This window comes from Trichomycterus rosablanca, chromosome 20, assembly GCF_030014385.1.
Source record: "Trichomycterus rosablanca isolate fTriRos1 chromosome 20, fTriRos1.hap1, whole genome shotgun sequence".
NCBI lineage: Eukaryota > Metazoa > Chordata > Actinopteri > Siluriformes > Trichomycteridae > Trichomycterus > Trichomycterus rosablanca.
Window position 1 is genome coordinate 13,832,055 of NC_086007.1, and position 13,718 is coordinate 13,845,772.

General features: G+C 36.5%; 1 protein-coding gene across 2 annotated transcripts in view; it reads left to right on the forward strand.

Moving 5' to 3' along the window:
- Positions 1-12,521, forward strand: part of bcas3 (BCAS3 microtubule associated cell migration factor) — a 409,318-nt gene extending 396,797 nt beyond the window's left edge. For both annotated transcript variants that reach the window (XM_063016958.1, XM_063016959.1), the window contains exon 24: positions 10,466-12,521. In XM_063016958.1, coding sequence (XP_062873028.1) covers positions 10,466-10,617 — 152 coding nt within the window. In that variant the 3' untranslated portion in view covers positions 10,618-12,521. The remainder of the gene's footprint in view (positions 1-10,465) is intronic.
- The last annotated feature ends 1,197 nt before the right edge of the window (positions 12,522-13,718 follow it).

The following is a 13,718-nucleotide window of genomic DNA, read 5'->3' on the forward strand; positions in this document are numbered from 1 at the left end:
AGAAAAAATAGTAGAAAACAAGTGGAGTGAGTCAACACACTAACTTGTCTTGTCTCACTAACTAGTTTTGTAAAAAGCCCAATTTATTTCTATCACCTGACCGTCTATACATTTCTACACAGCATGCTTGAGCGATAAGAAACAAACCATAAGACCGTGTCTATTTTATCTACCATCTACCCTACCGGAAGGCAAACTGTCAGTGTTTCACAGTTTGTTTCAGTATAAGGCATAATTTTTTTCATGTCGTGAGTGCCTCAGACCAACAGATCTAACCATGTCAGTCATTAAAGTAAAGCTCTCTTGTGTGCATGGTGAGAGCAGATGAGCTGCGGGGCTAATGTGAACCGGGATAGTGTGAGAATTGAATAGCCGAGAAACCGCGCTGAGTGCAGCTTTATACGGTTCCTCAGGCTACAGGGAGTGCAAAGAACCTCTCTGTATGTGTCCGAGGAAAGTCTGGGCTTCAGCACTTTTCCTGTAAGCCCAGTTTTTCAGCTAGCATCCTGACTGCACTCATTAATCAAAAGCATATTTAGCTATATGGACAGCAATCAGATCGGCTAATTGAATCACAACGCGACTGAGGCCAGAGGCGAGAGGGATTTATAATTGTAAATGGCATGATGCTCCATCTCGCCAAAGTGAATTTGAGATTCCGGTTTTAAGCGGGTGTTTTGCCAGCCACACTGCCAACAGTAATAAATCTTTATTTCAGTAAAATTACATATTCTTGTTGGACAAGTTCAGTGCTCTGTATGTACACTGGTGTTGCCTGTAATTTATCTAAAGTGGCAGTGACAGCCATCGTGTGTGGCTGTACATTTTTCTTTATTGTGTTTGTTTTCTACATTATAGAACACAAAACTAATAAGGGCATTTTTAACATCTGCTATTAACAAGTTACCAACAAATGCAAGCCTACAGTCCAGTCTGTGCTTGCTTTTGAGTGGACATCTCAGGATATAGTTGGTTATATAGGTACTTTGGATGAGCAAGGTGAAACACCAGTGTCTTAACTTTCAACTTTCATGTTTGCAGTAATTGGCCAGTAAAGACATGTCAATTCAGTTTGACAGGAGCCTCGTCTTTGCTGCTTTGGTGTGATGAGATGTTGTATTTATACCACATGTGCCAAATCAGTACGCCCACACCTGTGCTGTTACTATAACCCCAAATCAGAAAAAGTTGGGACGGCCGCTCAGGTGGCGCAGCGGTAAAAACGCGCTAGCACACCAGAGCTGGAATCTCAAAAACATCGTATCGAATCTCAGCTCTGCCATCTGGCTGGGCTAAGCGGCCGCATGAACAACAATTGGCCTGTTGTTCATATAGGGGTGGTGTATTAAGCCGGATGGGGACTCCTCAATTACTTTGATTTTTATTTTATTGCAGACAGTATGAACCCAAGATATTTAATGTTTTAACTGTATGTGAACTTCATATCATTTGTTAATATAGATCCATTTTTGCATTTCAGGCCTGCAACACATAACAAAAAAGGAGATTTTGGGCTTATAATGAGGTAATAAACAAACGAAACAAATAAATCAGTGTGTGATTTTAAACAAGCAATATCAACAGGTGATTGTTAAATTGTTGACTGCAAATATTACAAAGTGGTAAATGCTTTACCATCCCAACTTTATTTGGAATGTGTTACAAGCCTGAAATGCAGGAATGGAGGTAAATAAACAAAAGAAATAAAGTTGACCAGACAAAATATTAAACACATTGGATTTGTTCTGTCTGCAATAAAATAAACATATATTTGTGGTTGTAGTTTGACTACACTACTAGATCAGTACTACTAGTACTAGATCACTCACTTTCTTAACCGCTTATCAAATTAGGGTTCGGGGGGGTGCTGGAGCCTATCCCAGCTTTTCAGTGGGTGCAAGGCACACAGTAACACCCTGGACGGGCACCAGTCCATCACAGGGCAGACACACACACACACACACACACACATACACCCATTCACCTATAGGCCAATTCAGTGTCTCCAATTATCCTGATTGCATGTTTTTGGATTGTGGGAGGAAACCTTAGCTCCCGGAGAAAACCCCTGCAGACACGGAGAGAACATGCAAACTCAGCACAGAAAGGACCCAGACCACCCAGCCTGGGGATTGAACCCAGGACCTTCTTGCTGCGAGGCGACAGTGCTACTCACTGAGCCACCGTGCCGCCCTGACATACTAGATAATGGGGTATTAAGTTTAAGATTCAACATATAGTTTAAAGAGAAACTTAATGGACTGAAGTGATTAAAATAAGACTTTTCTAGTAAATAATTTAGCCTTTAAGTAGTATAAATACAGTGATATTTTAAATCAGCAGATTATATTTTTATGGTCTCATGTGATGACCTTTAAAACATACAGTTTTTTTTTTCTTTTAGTCCTTTATTTTTCTTGTATGTTCTAAACACATGCAAGAGGTTGATCTGCTACTTGACTGCCCTGTGACTAATTGGTGTCCTGTTTAGGGTGTATATGCCAACTTATTGGTTCCAGGCAGTGCCCAACCCACTGCCACTTGAAAAAATTAATTTGTTGCTATGCAGCACAAAGGTTAACCCTAGACCATAAATCTGGTGGAAGCATCTTAAAAAAAAGAAGATATGTCCAGAAACCAGGCTCTTCTGATAAAGCTTTAAGTGGCATGAGTTAGTCTTACTTGTATGAGCTAAAATGTTATGCATATCTAATCCTGATAAAAGCGATATGGATTGTCATATGTGCTTCATTTACATTTATTCTCCCAAATGGGTTTCATTCCCCCATAACTAGCTAATGTAGTCTGGGAGAAAATAATGAAAAATGTTGGCTATTTGTAATTAGGGCTGTTTTCACTTCGGTGCTAATGCTTCAGCAGTCTGGTTTGGTTTGAAAATAACACGAATATACTTTCAAGTACACGAGCACCCTACATGCTGAGTGGGGAGGGCCGGGCACTTATCACACTGTTGTGTGTTCAGTCAGGCACAGCACAGGCAGACGCTGTCTGCGTTATTGTCCACCGTAGACTTTTTTTTGGAGTATGGATTTTCTTTTATTTGTTTTAGGTTTATTTATATTATGTCACTTTCTCCTTTTTGTTGACCTTCTGCCCTTTTTGGTACTTCAAAACAGGAGCTGGCTCCAGTCCTGCATACATGTAGATGTTTCCCCACTTAAAGTTCATGTGCAGTGATCTCAGAAACCCTGCAGCAATGGCGTTATCTCCTCTCAGTCAGCATGGCTCTGCGTCTAATGAGAAAATGAGAAATGTGCCCTTGGCAGGCTTGCGAGCTGCAGGATGGAGTGCGTTAGGGCACTGCGGGTTACACTAGGTTTTCATTAGGTGTAATTGAAAGCGGGCCGCAGTGGGTGCAGAAGGGTCCCGCCACCTTTACCTGTCCAGCGCTGAATGCGTTCTTTAATGAGGGTAAAATATGGAGACTTTTTTTCTTATTAGTAAGCGTCAATGCCTCTTTAGGTTGTATGTTGCTGCTGGTGCCAGAGTGTCGCTGGTTCTTACCTTAAATCTTCAAAGTGCTGTTACTTATATTTACAGATTGGTTAAGAAATGGAGGGATAACCAACAAAAAGTGTTTTAGTGAGGCGTTAACCACTTCAAACCACCAGCACAGCTACAATGCACCTTGGCATCTCACATACATCTTTAACTGGGTAAAATATTGTGCCTGCAAAGCATGTATTTCATATTTATTAAATAATTTAGCTTCCCCTCATGTCCTGTAAATATGGGAATTATTATCCTGGAGAAAGCCACTTTTATTTTGATAAAATATCCCATCATATTCATCAGATGATCATTTGGAATCCATTTGTGTTGATTTGCATTGACCCCTTTTCTTGAATGTGACAAGTGGACCCAAACCATGTCAGTGAAATGCCCTTTAGACAGGATCTGCACTCATTTATTCAGTTTTTTGCCCATCTCTTAAAATCCATGGCATCATTGTCCTGGTATGATGTGAGAGTGCTAACCAGTGCCAGCTGCTGCCACAATAAGATTAAAGTTAAAAAAAAAAAAAAAAAAAACAACAATCATTTGGGATAAGTATAGTATTGGTGTGGGTTACAACCTTCATCCCCCTCTCCACCACTCTCTCGCTTGCTCACTCGCGCCATATCTCTCTCTCTTTGATACTGCGCTCACAAATTAGGCAGACTCTCTCCCTGCCATTTGCTGAGACCCAGCAGCCTGATTAAGGGCTTTTTGTTTACTTTGATCCCCGTTTCGTTTCTTCCTAATGCGCAACTCAATCTTTCTTGGCCACCGCAAGCCCCCAGCTGCAGCAGTATGTTCTAAATCAGAAGGAGCCATTCTGTGGCTCCATGCTGGCTCTCTGACTCTTGCTTTTCACCTAGCCTTTGCTTCTGCATGACCTGCACATCTTCAGGTCGTCACGTAACAAAACTTTAACCTGTAACCCAGACGCAATGCAACTTCTGCCTTGTACATACACATAACCCAAACACATAAGTTCTGTATGGAAACAGTCCAGACAATGGTGAAGATATATTTTGTTAGATTGTTTTTCCCCTTGTACTACAGTACACTTTAGAACTAGACTTTCGACAGCACCATACGCTGGGCCTTGGTCACTTTGTTTGCATGCACAGTGTATTTGCAATAACCAGAGGTGAACCAAGTAGACAAATTCAGTCTAGTCAAAGTACAAATACACATGCAAATACACTGGTACTTTTTAAGTTCAGTTTTTTTTTAAACTAAGTGTAAAGACAAAAGCATAAACATGTACAATAGTCATTTAAAGAAGTGATTTTCACTAATCTCAGGTTGCTATGGACACAATTGTCCGGGTATGAAAGAGAGCAGGATGTTTATATGTAACGGGGTGGTGTATTTACCTTATGAAGTACAAGATTGGAGAAAATGATAAATGATAAGAACACCTAAGGGTGTGTTTTAGTTTATTTTAAAGTTTAAAATGATTTTCTTTTTAAACTTTAATGAAAACAAATAAAGAAAAACACAAAAGGTAAAAATAAAAGGTTTTTTTCCAGTTCATTTCAGTTTAGGATTATCAGCTACATCCATTGGCAATGGCTGCATAAAATAATTATATAAAATACTTATGTTTCCAAATTTAAGGCAACAGTTTGGTCCACTGTCCTGTGCCCTATTTTTAACATGTTACCTAAATTCTATTTTACATCTTTGGGATGACGTAAAACAAGCCAGGCGTTCTTATGCAATGCCATTGCTTAACCTTACAAATGCTCTTTTAATGCATTGTGCACAAATTTTCACAGACCCAAGTCTTATGGAAAGCCTTTCCAATTGAGTCAAAAAGGGAGGGGTTGGAAACTACGTAATAATAAAGTATAAACCCTGTTTTTCTGATCCACCCTTTACCATGTGAGAACTGCAAAATAATGATTTTTTTTATTATTATTAATGTTGGTGCATGGTTGGATTTAGTAGATAAGTTCAACCACTGTCAGGTTGCCTTGTTGGATTTTTGAGCACCTACATTCTGTTATTTATCCATCTCTGGTAATATAAATATTTGTCTATTATAAAACTTGAAGAGAACAGTGCTTTTAAAACTAATGACTATTAATTTGACACAGTGAAACATAAATCAGACTGTAGTTATGTTGTATATGAATCTAGGATTTACCTAGGACTAATCCAGCAGTCCTAGAAGTCACAAATGGAAATTTTTCATCAGTTCAAACATTTGTTATACAAATTAGACACTTCAGGGCTCATCCATGGTTTCAAACAAGGTTCAAATGACCTTGAGTATTTACATGCATTGCTCACTGAATCTGTGAACCTTTTCTCAAAACAATAAAATAAAATAAAGAATGACCATTATTATTATTTGCCATAGTTTTATAATAGCAGTTGGATGTCTAAAAGTGTGTTTATGTGAATTGATAAAATATACAATTAGCTGTGTATAAGACAAAACCTTTTTCCCACTCCTGTCGACCATATGCATAGTGTTTCTCCTGGTTTTAGATTACTACTATCAATTGAGAATTAAGCATTTTGTCCTGTAAATATATAATAATATTATATAAATTATACAAATATTAGTATTTATGCACATTTATAATACTTCCAACTATTGAAATAGCCCTGCTTTCTGCATATTATTTTACTTTGGGAGTTTTATTAAGCTTTAGAGCTCAATAGGGCATGTGGTGTATTGTGTGCTGGTTCTACGAGTCTTATGTGGTATTGTTTAAGGTGTTAATAGTATTTAGTGAAAAAAACCTATTTGTGACTTTTGTGTATTGTTTAAAACATATTTTAGCATGAATCAAAATTTGAGGATGGTTAAATCATTCAAAATGAATCAGAAAATGTTTTGATCTTTGTGTGATTTATTTTGCCCTTCATGATTGTCTTTGCTGAATGCATCGGGTTATGAGAAATAGTGTAACATTACTGTTCACTGTTTTTGATAGTTTCAAGTTTTTATTCATTTACTTATTCTCAAAGTTGTCCCATCGATCTGCAGAACCTGTAAACAGTGAGTGCAAGGGCACCAATTCATTGAGGGGCACAGCTTACACAAACATTCACTTACTCACTCACATCTAGATGTCAATTTAAAGCATTAATAAATAAGTCTATTTAACAGGTTTTTTTTTTTTTTTTTTATTGTGTATAGGTACTTAACACTTCTGCAAAATACATTCATTCATTGATTTATGAATTGTCATTTTACCACCATCCTAGTCAGGGTCATGATGGGTCCAGCTTGTCTGGAATCACTGGATGTAACACAGTAACACAACCCAGACAGGATACCAATCCGTCGTTGAACCTTGTTCATAAGCTTCTCAATACATGGTCAGTCATGTCTGTATGTAGACGCCCGACCGGTTGATATAGCATCACTGGGGATTCGAAACCCGGATCCCAGTGGTAGTGGGCTAACATCATTGTCCTAATAGTACACATCCAAATGTAGGTATTTTAGCCACACCCATTGCTTACATGTATATACAATCAATTATGTGGATGAATTATTTAAAAAATATTCAAAAGTTTCAGTATGCAAAAGTTTCAGTATGCAAGTACACAAAGTGAGATGTATAAAGACATGGTTTGATGTGGAGAAACTTCAGTGTTCAGAGTCCTCACCTCAACTCTACTGAACTCCTTTGGGATTAATTAAATGTTGTAGGCCAGGTCTTTTCATGCCTTCATAATAATAATAGTGATTTTAAAATGAGGTGTCCAACTAGTTGGTTTGTTGTCCGCATACTTTTGGCCATTTATTAATTTAGAATAAATTAATTAATGCTTAAATGAGTTATTTTGCTCATCTCTTGTGTATGTGATGGTCTTAAACATAAATGTGAGGCCTATAGTGTGTAAAGTGAGGATTTTGTAGACCCTGAAGGTATGTCAGGCCTTTATGACAGTATTATTTACTTCTTTGGAAACTCCTTCTCGGTCTGTGGTGCACATGGTCTCTGTCGACCATCCCCGAGACTGGATGTTAACCTGCTGCATCTTCAGTCTGATTGCTCGCAGGTTGCAGGGCAGAACAGAGCTGGTGCTTATTGAAGACAGAAAGTATGAGTGTGTGTATGATTATATATGTGCAGTGTAGAGGGCCTGCATTATATGAGTGAGGAAAACCCATGTTACAGTCACGTCACTGGCACGTTTCCTTCACTTTGAGGTTGCAGTGGGGGATTTACGAGTTCTTGTCATGGGGTTATGTGCACCGTGCACTCTCACCAAAGCAAACACACACCCTACTGTCCTCCCTGCTGAGCACATATCACTCGAGGAATGTGGCCAGCCGAAGCCTTACTTCCTTCTCAACCTGCCGCTTGGGTCAGGAGGCCACACCAACCTGCCATCCTTCCCTAAATTCACTTCAAACTAGCGTTTTTGACATATTTATGTAGACATTTCAATTTATTCAATTAATCAAGAAAAAAGAAAACTGGTTTGCTGAACCTAAAGTTGATATATTGTCATATACGGTATATGCATCTCTATACCGAGTATTATTCTGTTCATAATAGGTTTATATAGAAATAAAATATAAAAACCATCAATTGCTAATCATTGCAAATCCAGACGTGTTACACAACTTGTGTTTAAGCTCTTTATTTTAAGTGATTAGTGATCTCAAAACAACGATTTTAAATGTATTCATTTATTTAGTTGTTCTTGTATGGAATGATGTGCTTATAAATATGGTTTTAACTGCATACACACAATCCTCCACACAAATCTGGAGTGTAAACATAATCAGAGTAAGGATTTTCTGCTGGTATTATGTTTTGCTAAATGATTACATGAGTATATATACTTTCACTGAGGACTTTATTAGGTGCGCCTTTCTGGTACATACATTCATCAATTATTTTATAATCTATACTTACTGTACAAATAAGATGTGTAGGTAAACAATTACTGACAGTTGCCTATCTGTTGCTCTGTACAGTGTAAATGGACCATCATCAAATCCCCACTGACCAGATGATGTTTGGGTGGTGGATTATTCTCAGCACTGCAGTGATACTAACAGCATAATGACATGGTAGTGTGTGTTATTCTGGTATAAGTGTGTCATAGTGCAGCAGTGGTGATGGCATTTTAACTACACTTTACGCTTTTTGACCTTCTTAAAGGAACACACACACACACACTGTTAGAACTTGTTGTAGGTGGTGTTGTTGTAAGACTAGAGCATTTTTGGGGCATTAATCTTACTAAAGTATTTTATCATTGGACATTTTTTGTTGGTTATTGGAACACTAATTTACTCTCAGCAATTACATTGAGGTGTTTAAAGATCCTACCAACACTGCTGCACCTGATGTTCTTTTACAAGAAGATCACACTACCATGTCATTACCATGTTAGTGCCATTGCAGTGCTGAAGAAGTTCCACCATCCAAACATCATCTGGATAACAGAGGTCATACAAATGTCCTTTTCTGATGATAATTGGGGTAGAGGGGGTGACAAAATGTAGAGCAACTGACAGGCTTTTTTAGTAAATGTGTGCCCACAAATATCAGCTGTATGTTAGGTGTAGCCTGTAAAATAAACAACCAATGTACGTGCCAGATAGGTGTACCTAGTTTTACAGCATTTACAAATGTGTCTGCGAGTGATGTGTGCTTATTTCCCTTTCTAATTTAGAAGTTACGCTTCACAACTTGTTGTTTTGAATGCAGCTCATTGCAGTTTTCAAAAAAATACAAGAACTATGCACGTTCCTTGGGTAAACACTGAAGATTCTACAGTCTCTACTGAAATGTTGTTTATTTTAGCACTCAATGTGCCACTTATCCTCTATCATCATTATTTTACACATCTACGTACACATCAACACATGATTGTAGTTTATAAATGTTTCATTAGAACATTTCTTTATTTGTTGAGAATTAGAGAGTATGTACATAGAAATTGAGTTAACAAAGAAAATATTCTTGAAACTGCATTTAAATATATTAGTTCTATAGTCATGTACAAGCATTCAAGTAAAAAAAAAAACAGCAGTTTTCACTTCTAGTTGTGAAATTTGAAGGCTGTGTAAAAAGACAGCAGGCAGTTTTCAGAACATGTATGATTAATTATTAATAACTGATCAAATATTGACATGTTAAAAAGGAAAAATGCATATAATACACAAAAAATAGTGTCAATTTTAGATAAACATAAACAGAATATTAATAATATTACTGGATTTACCCAAACAGGTATCATCTACTATTAAAAGTGACAGTGCTAGCTCAATGGGTAGAGCTTTGGGCTATCAATTAAAAGGTTGCTGGTTTGAATCCTGGCTAAAAAAGCTTCTGTTGTGCTCTTGAGCAAGGCCCCTTATCCAATGCAGGAATATGCAGAAAAATAATTTTATTGTACTGTATATATGTACGTATATATGCCAAGAAATGCATTTAAAATTGTAAATAATATTAAAAATGGAAACTGATTTTTTTTTGTTAAAGCAAAACTGTAGTGCATGTGACCAGAAGAAATTGTTCCCCTTGCTCACTAAATGATTTACAAAGGCCGGTATAGGCCTGGCTGTACTTTCATGAATGCATTGCACATGCTTTTTAATAAACTGTATTATGCTTCTTAAATACAATGAATTTCTGATTGTTGAATATAAATCCATTTTCTTTATCCACTTTTATTTATTATTATTATTATTATTATTACAAAGAATTCATTGACATTTGTTGAGTTGGTCTTGTCTCAACATTTGATAAGTCTGTCTTGTCATTTAAAGCTGATCTAAAATTTTGAGACGCTGTCATTGTTTAATGTTGAGACGGGGCTTACATGGCATTAAAAGTTTGTCCAGCATTTTTACCTTTCATTGTAATTGCACTTATTTGTATATGCAGTCACTAACTTTCCTCTAATCATTATTTTCTTTCTTTTCTTCTGTTTTCTTGGGTTTCCATGTGGTTGTTTGGTGCAGCTGAACTGCAGAGAGAGGGGAGTATCGAGACACTGAGCAACAGCTCGGGCTCCACCAGCGGCAGCATTCCTCGTAACTTTGAAGGTTACCGGTCTCCTCTCCCCACCAACGAGAACCAGCCACTCAGCCTCTACCCCACAGGCTTCCCTTAAAGCCTTTCTGCTTCCTTTCCATCCTCTCACTTTGTCCCCCTTCCTTATTACAGGAGCCAAACCTTCTTCAGTAATGTCCAGATTAATTTTGTGCTGTCAGTGTTGGCATATGATTTCACTCAACCCTTTAGTGATGAATAATGAAAATCCTTCCACGTTAAGCTGCAAATCGGGACAAGACCAGCATGCAGGTGTTTCACTCAATGTCTCACCTGATCTGATTCATACTTGTGTTTAGCTTTGGTTGTTAATACTTTCAGCTGCCAATTGTCTCTTCTTTTAAATGGGACATTCATGAATATAAAGTGCAGAAGTCTGCGTGCATAGCCATGTGCATGCATGTGCTAACATCAACACTGGATGCTGGTGTGTATTCATATTGGAGCTTCATGGATGTTTATTCACAGCATGTTATGTGTGTCTGGACTGATTTCAAACTGAAGTGGGAGGTTATGAGTTATTACATTTACCCAGATGTTCCTTCAGTCCCTTTTAAACGATCTGACAAAACAATCTGATATTATTGACTGCATTTATAATTGTGTTTTAGATTAATATGCATACTTCCCTTTTAAATGTAAATTTAAATGCTTTTGTGTTGTGTTTACTTCCATTGTGTTAAACATACAGTAAAAACATAATCATCCCTTTTTGCATAAAACAAGACAAAAACTATTTTTCATCTATTTTGGCTGCTATATACAAAGAACATGTTAAACCTGACTTGCTGTGATTGCCATTTATGATAATGATTACTAAAACTAAGATACTATATATTCACATTCTATAAATAAAGAAAAAACACAATTGTTTTGTATATTTGATTTTTATTTTGACTTTACTGTAATAATTCCATTCGATGTGTTTTTGCAATGTATTCAATGTATCTTTATGCAAAAGTTTGGATGCCTCGATCACATTCATGTTTTGACAATAACAGACAACTGTTACACATATTCATGCATGGTTACTGTTTATTACAGAATTTAACACAATAATATACATAAAATGTCACATTTACAGATGGTATGGCACATTTTCATATTATGTCTTTTTCTAATATGTTACATTTAGATAATACATTAAATTGCACATCAAACTGACATAAATTACCCCAAACAAATGATGTGTTAACTTGTTTTCACTTGACCTTAGCTTTTTTAAATGTATTGATAAATACAAGGCTGTATCTTACAAAGAGGTGATTAAAATGTTTATCTTTTACTTGTGTTTATATTTGTAATCTTTGCTTGAAAAGCTCGATGTATTTGAGTTCTCTCTCTGAACACATGCACACATCAGTTTTATCCTTGACTTTCTCTGAATAAGAAATATTCTGTTGAACTGGATGAGACAGGACATGACAGGATATAAAAACAGTGTAGTGATATTGATGAGGCTTTGCTGGAATGGCTTTGAGCTCAGCTTGCAGCTTAATGAAAGCTGTTTTGGTTGGCTCAGGCAACATGAAGCAAAACTGTAGTGCATGTGACCAGAAGAAATTGTTCCCCTTGCTCACTAAATGATTTACAAAGGCCGGTATAGGCCTGGCTGTACTTTCATGAATGCATTGCATATGCTTTTTAATAAACTGTATTATGCTTCTTAAATACAATGAATTTCTGATTGTTGAATATAAATCCATGCAGTTGAAATGATCTGTCAAATCTGTGTTTCTTTGTGTCCGTTTACTTAAAAGGAAGATTTGTGCATTATCATTTACAATTAAATGGCTGTTAGGTGATGTAAGGCTGCACAGCGAGGACAAAAAGCATATTGTAATTAAATTGCTACACGTTGCAATATACTTACAAAATATATGATCTTGTAAGTCTTTGATGTCACAGCTGAAATTATTTCCTGTATTAATTAAACTGATTCATTTTATTTCAACAATTACATAATTTATCTGGCATTTGTATCATTTGTGTTTTAATGTGTTTATTTTTTTAAACATGTTTTATTCAATGTTGTTTACAGAAGAGTGTAGACCCCAAATAAATAAGCCAAAGGTGAGCACGAAAGGAAATTGTTCAAAAGATGCATTAAAAAGGAACCTGGTTTCTGCTTTGAGTTACAGAGCATAGTGATGGTAAGATTGTGAAGTGTTCTTGTGTAAACTACACAACATATATATTTCTTAGCGCAAGTGTACAGCTGTAAAACAGACAGCAATAAATAGTTACATTCATTTTCACAGCAATTTTTATAGCTTGTTATGGTGTTTGCTTAATTCAACAACCCTCAACAGGTAAACAGCCATTAATCTTGAGTTCATTTGTATGTAAAATAAAACTATCAGGCTTTTATTATTATAACAGGAGCTTTAATTATTAGCACAATGTATTTCTTATTCAGCAGATTAAAGTTACATTGCATTGTGGTCTAGTTCTGTTTTATGTAAACACTGATAAGTGATAAGTAATAAACGACAATTATGTTTTGTAGTAAGTGTGTGTAATGAATCAGAATCAGCCGAAAAGTTGCACTGATACTGCAATGATAATATATAATTTGACTTCCAGACAAATAACATCAGAAACAAACAAATAGAATGACACTAAACTTTATTGTGGCGAATCAACAAAACATCTGATACAGATAAAAGAACATTACATGTCACTGATCTATGGTGACTTTATATCAAATTTATTTTATTCTATATATATATTATTTTTATTATATATTATGCATAGATCAATTGTACTTACAGGATTCAGTGGAGCTCCCTTATTTAAAAAGTAGAAGCTTGGATCTCATATCCTTAAGATATTGTAGTTACTAGCCTTTCAGATACTTGTTTGTGTACACCTGTATAGTGCTAAAACTGAATTGAAAGGATTGAAAGGATGAGCAGCAGACATTGAGGAACACGTGTTCAAATGTAAGTGCGATCTGTCTGTCCACCATCTACCAGCTGAACTCAGAGCTAACCAAGCATTAATGGAAACGAGTCGCACACTGAATCAAATCAGTCAGCCAGAGTTGGTGGGTTCCTCTCCTCTCCCCTGGTGCTTCACACTCTGATATCTTACTTAAGTACTCAAGCACAGTCATCCCGAATTCCAGAATTAAAAATAGTTTTTGACATAATCTAAGGC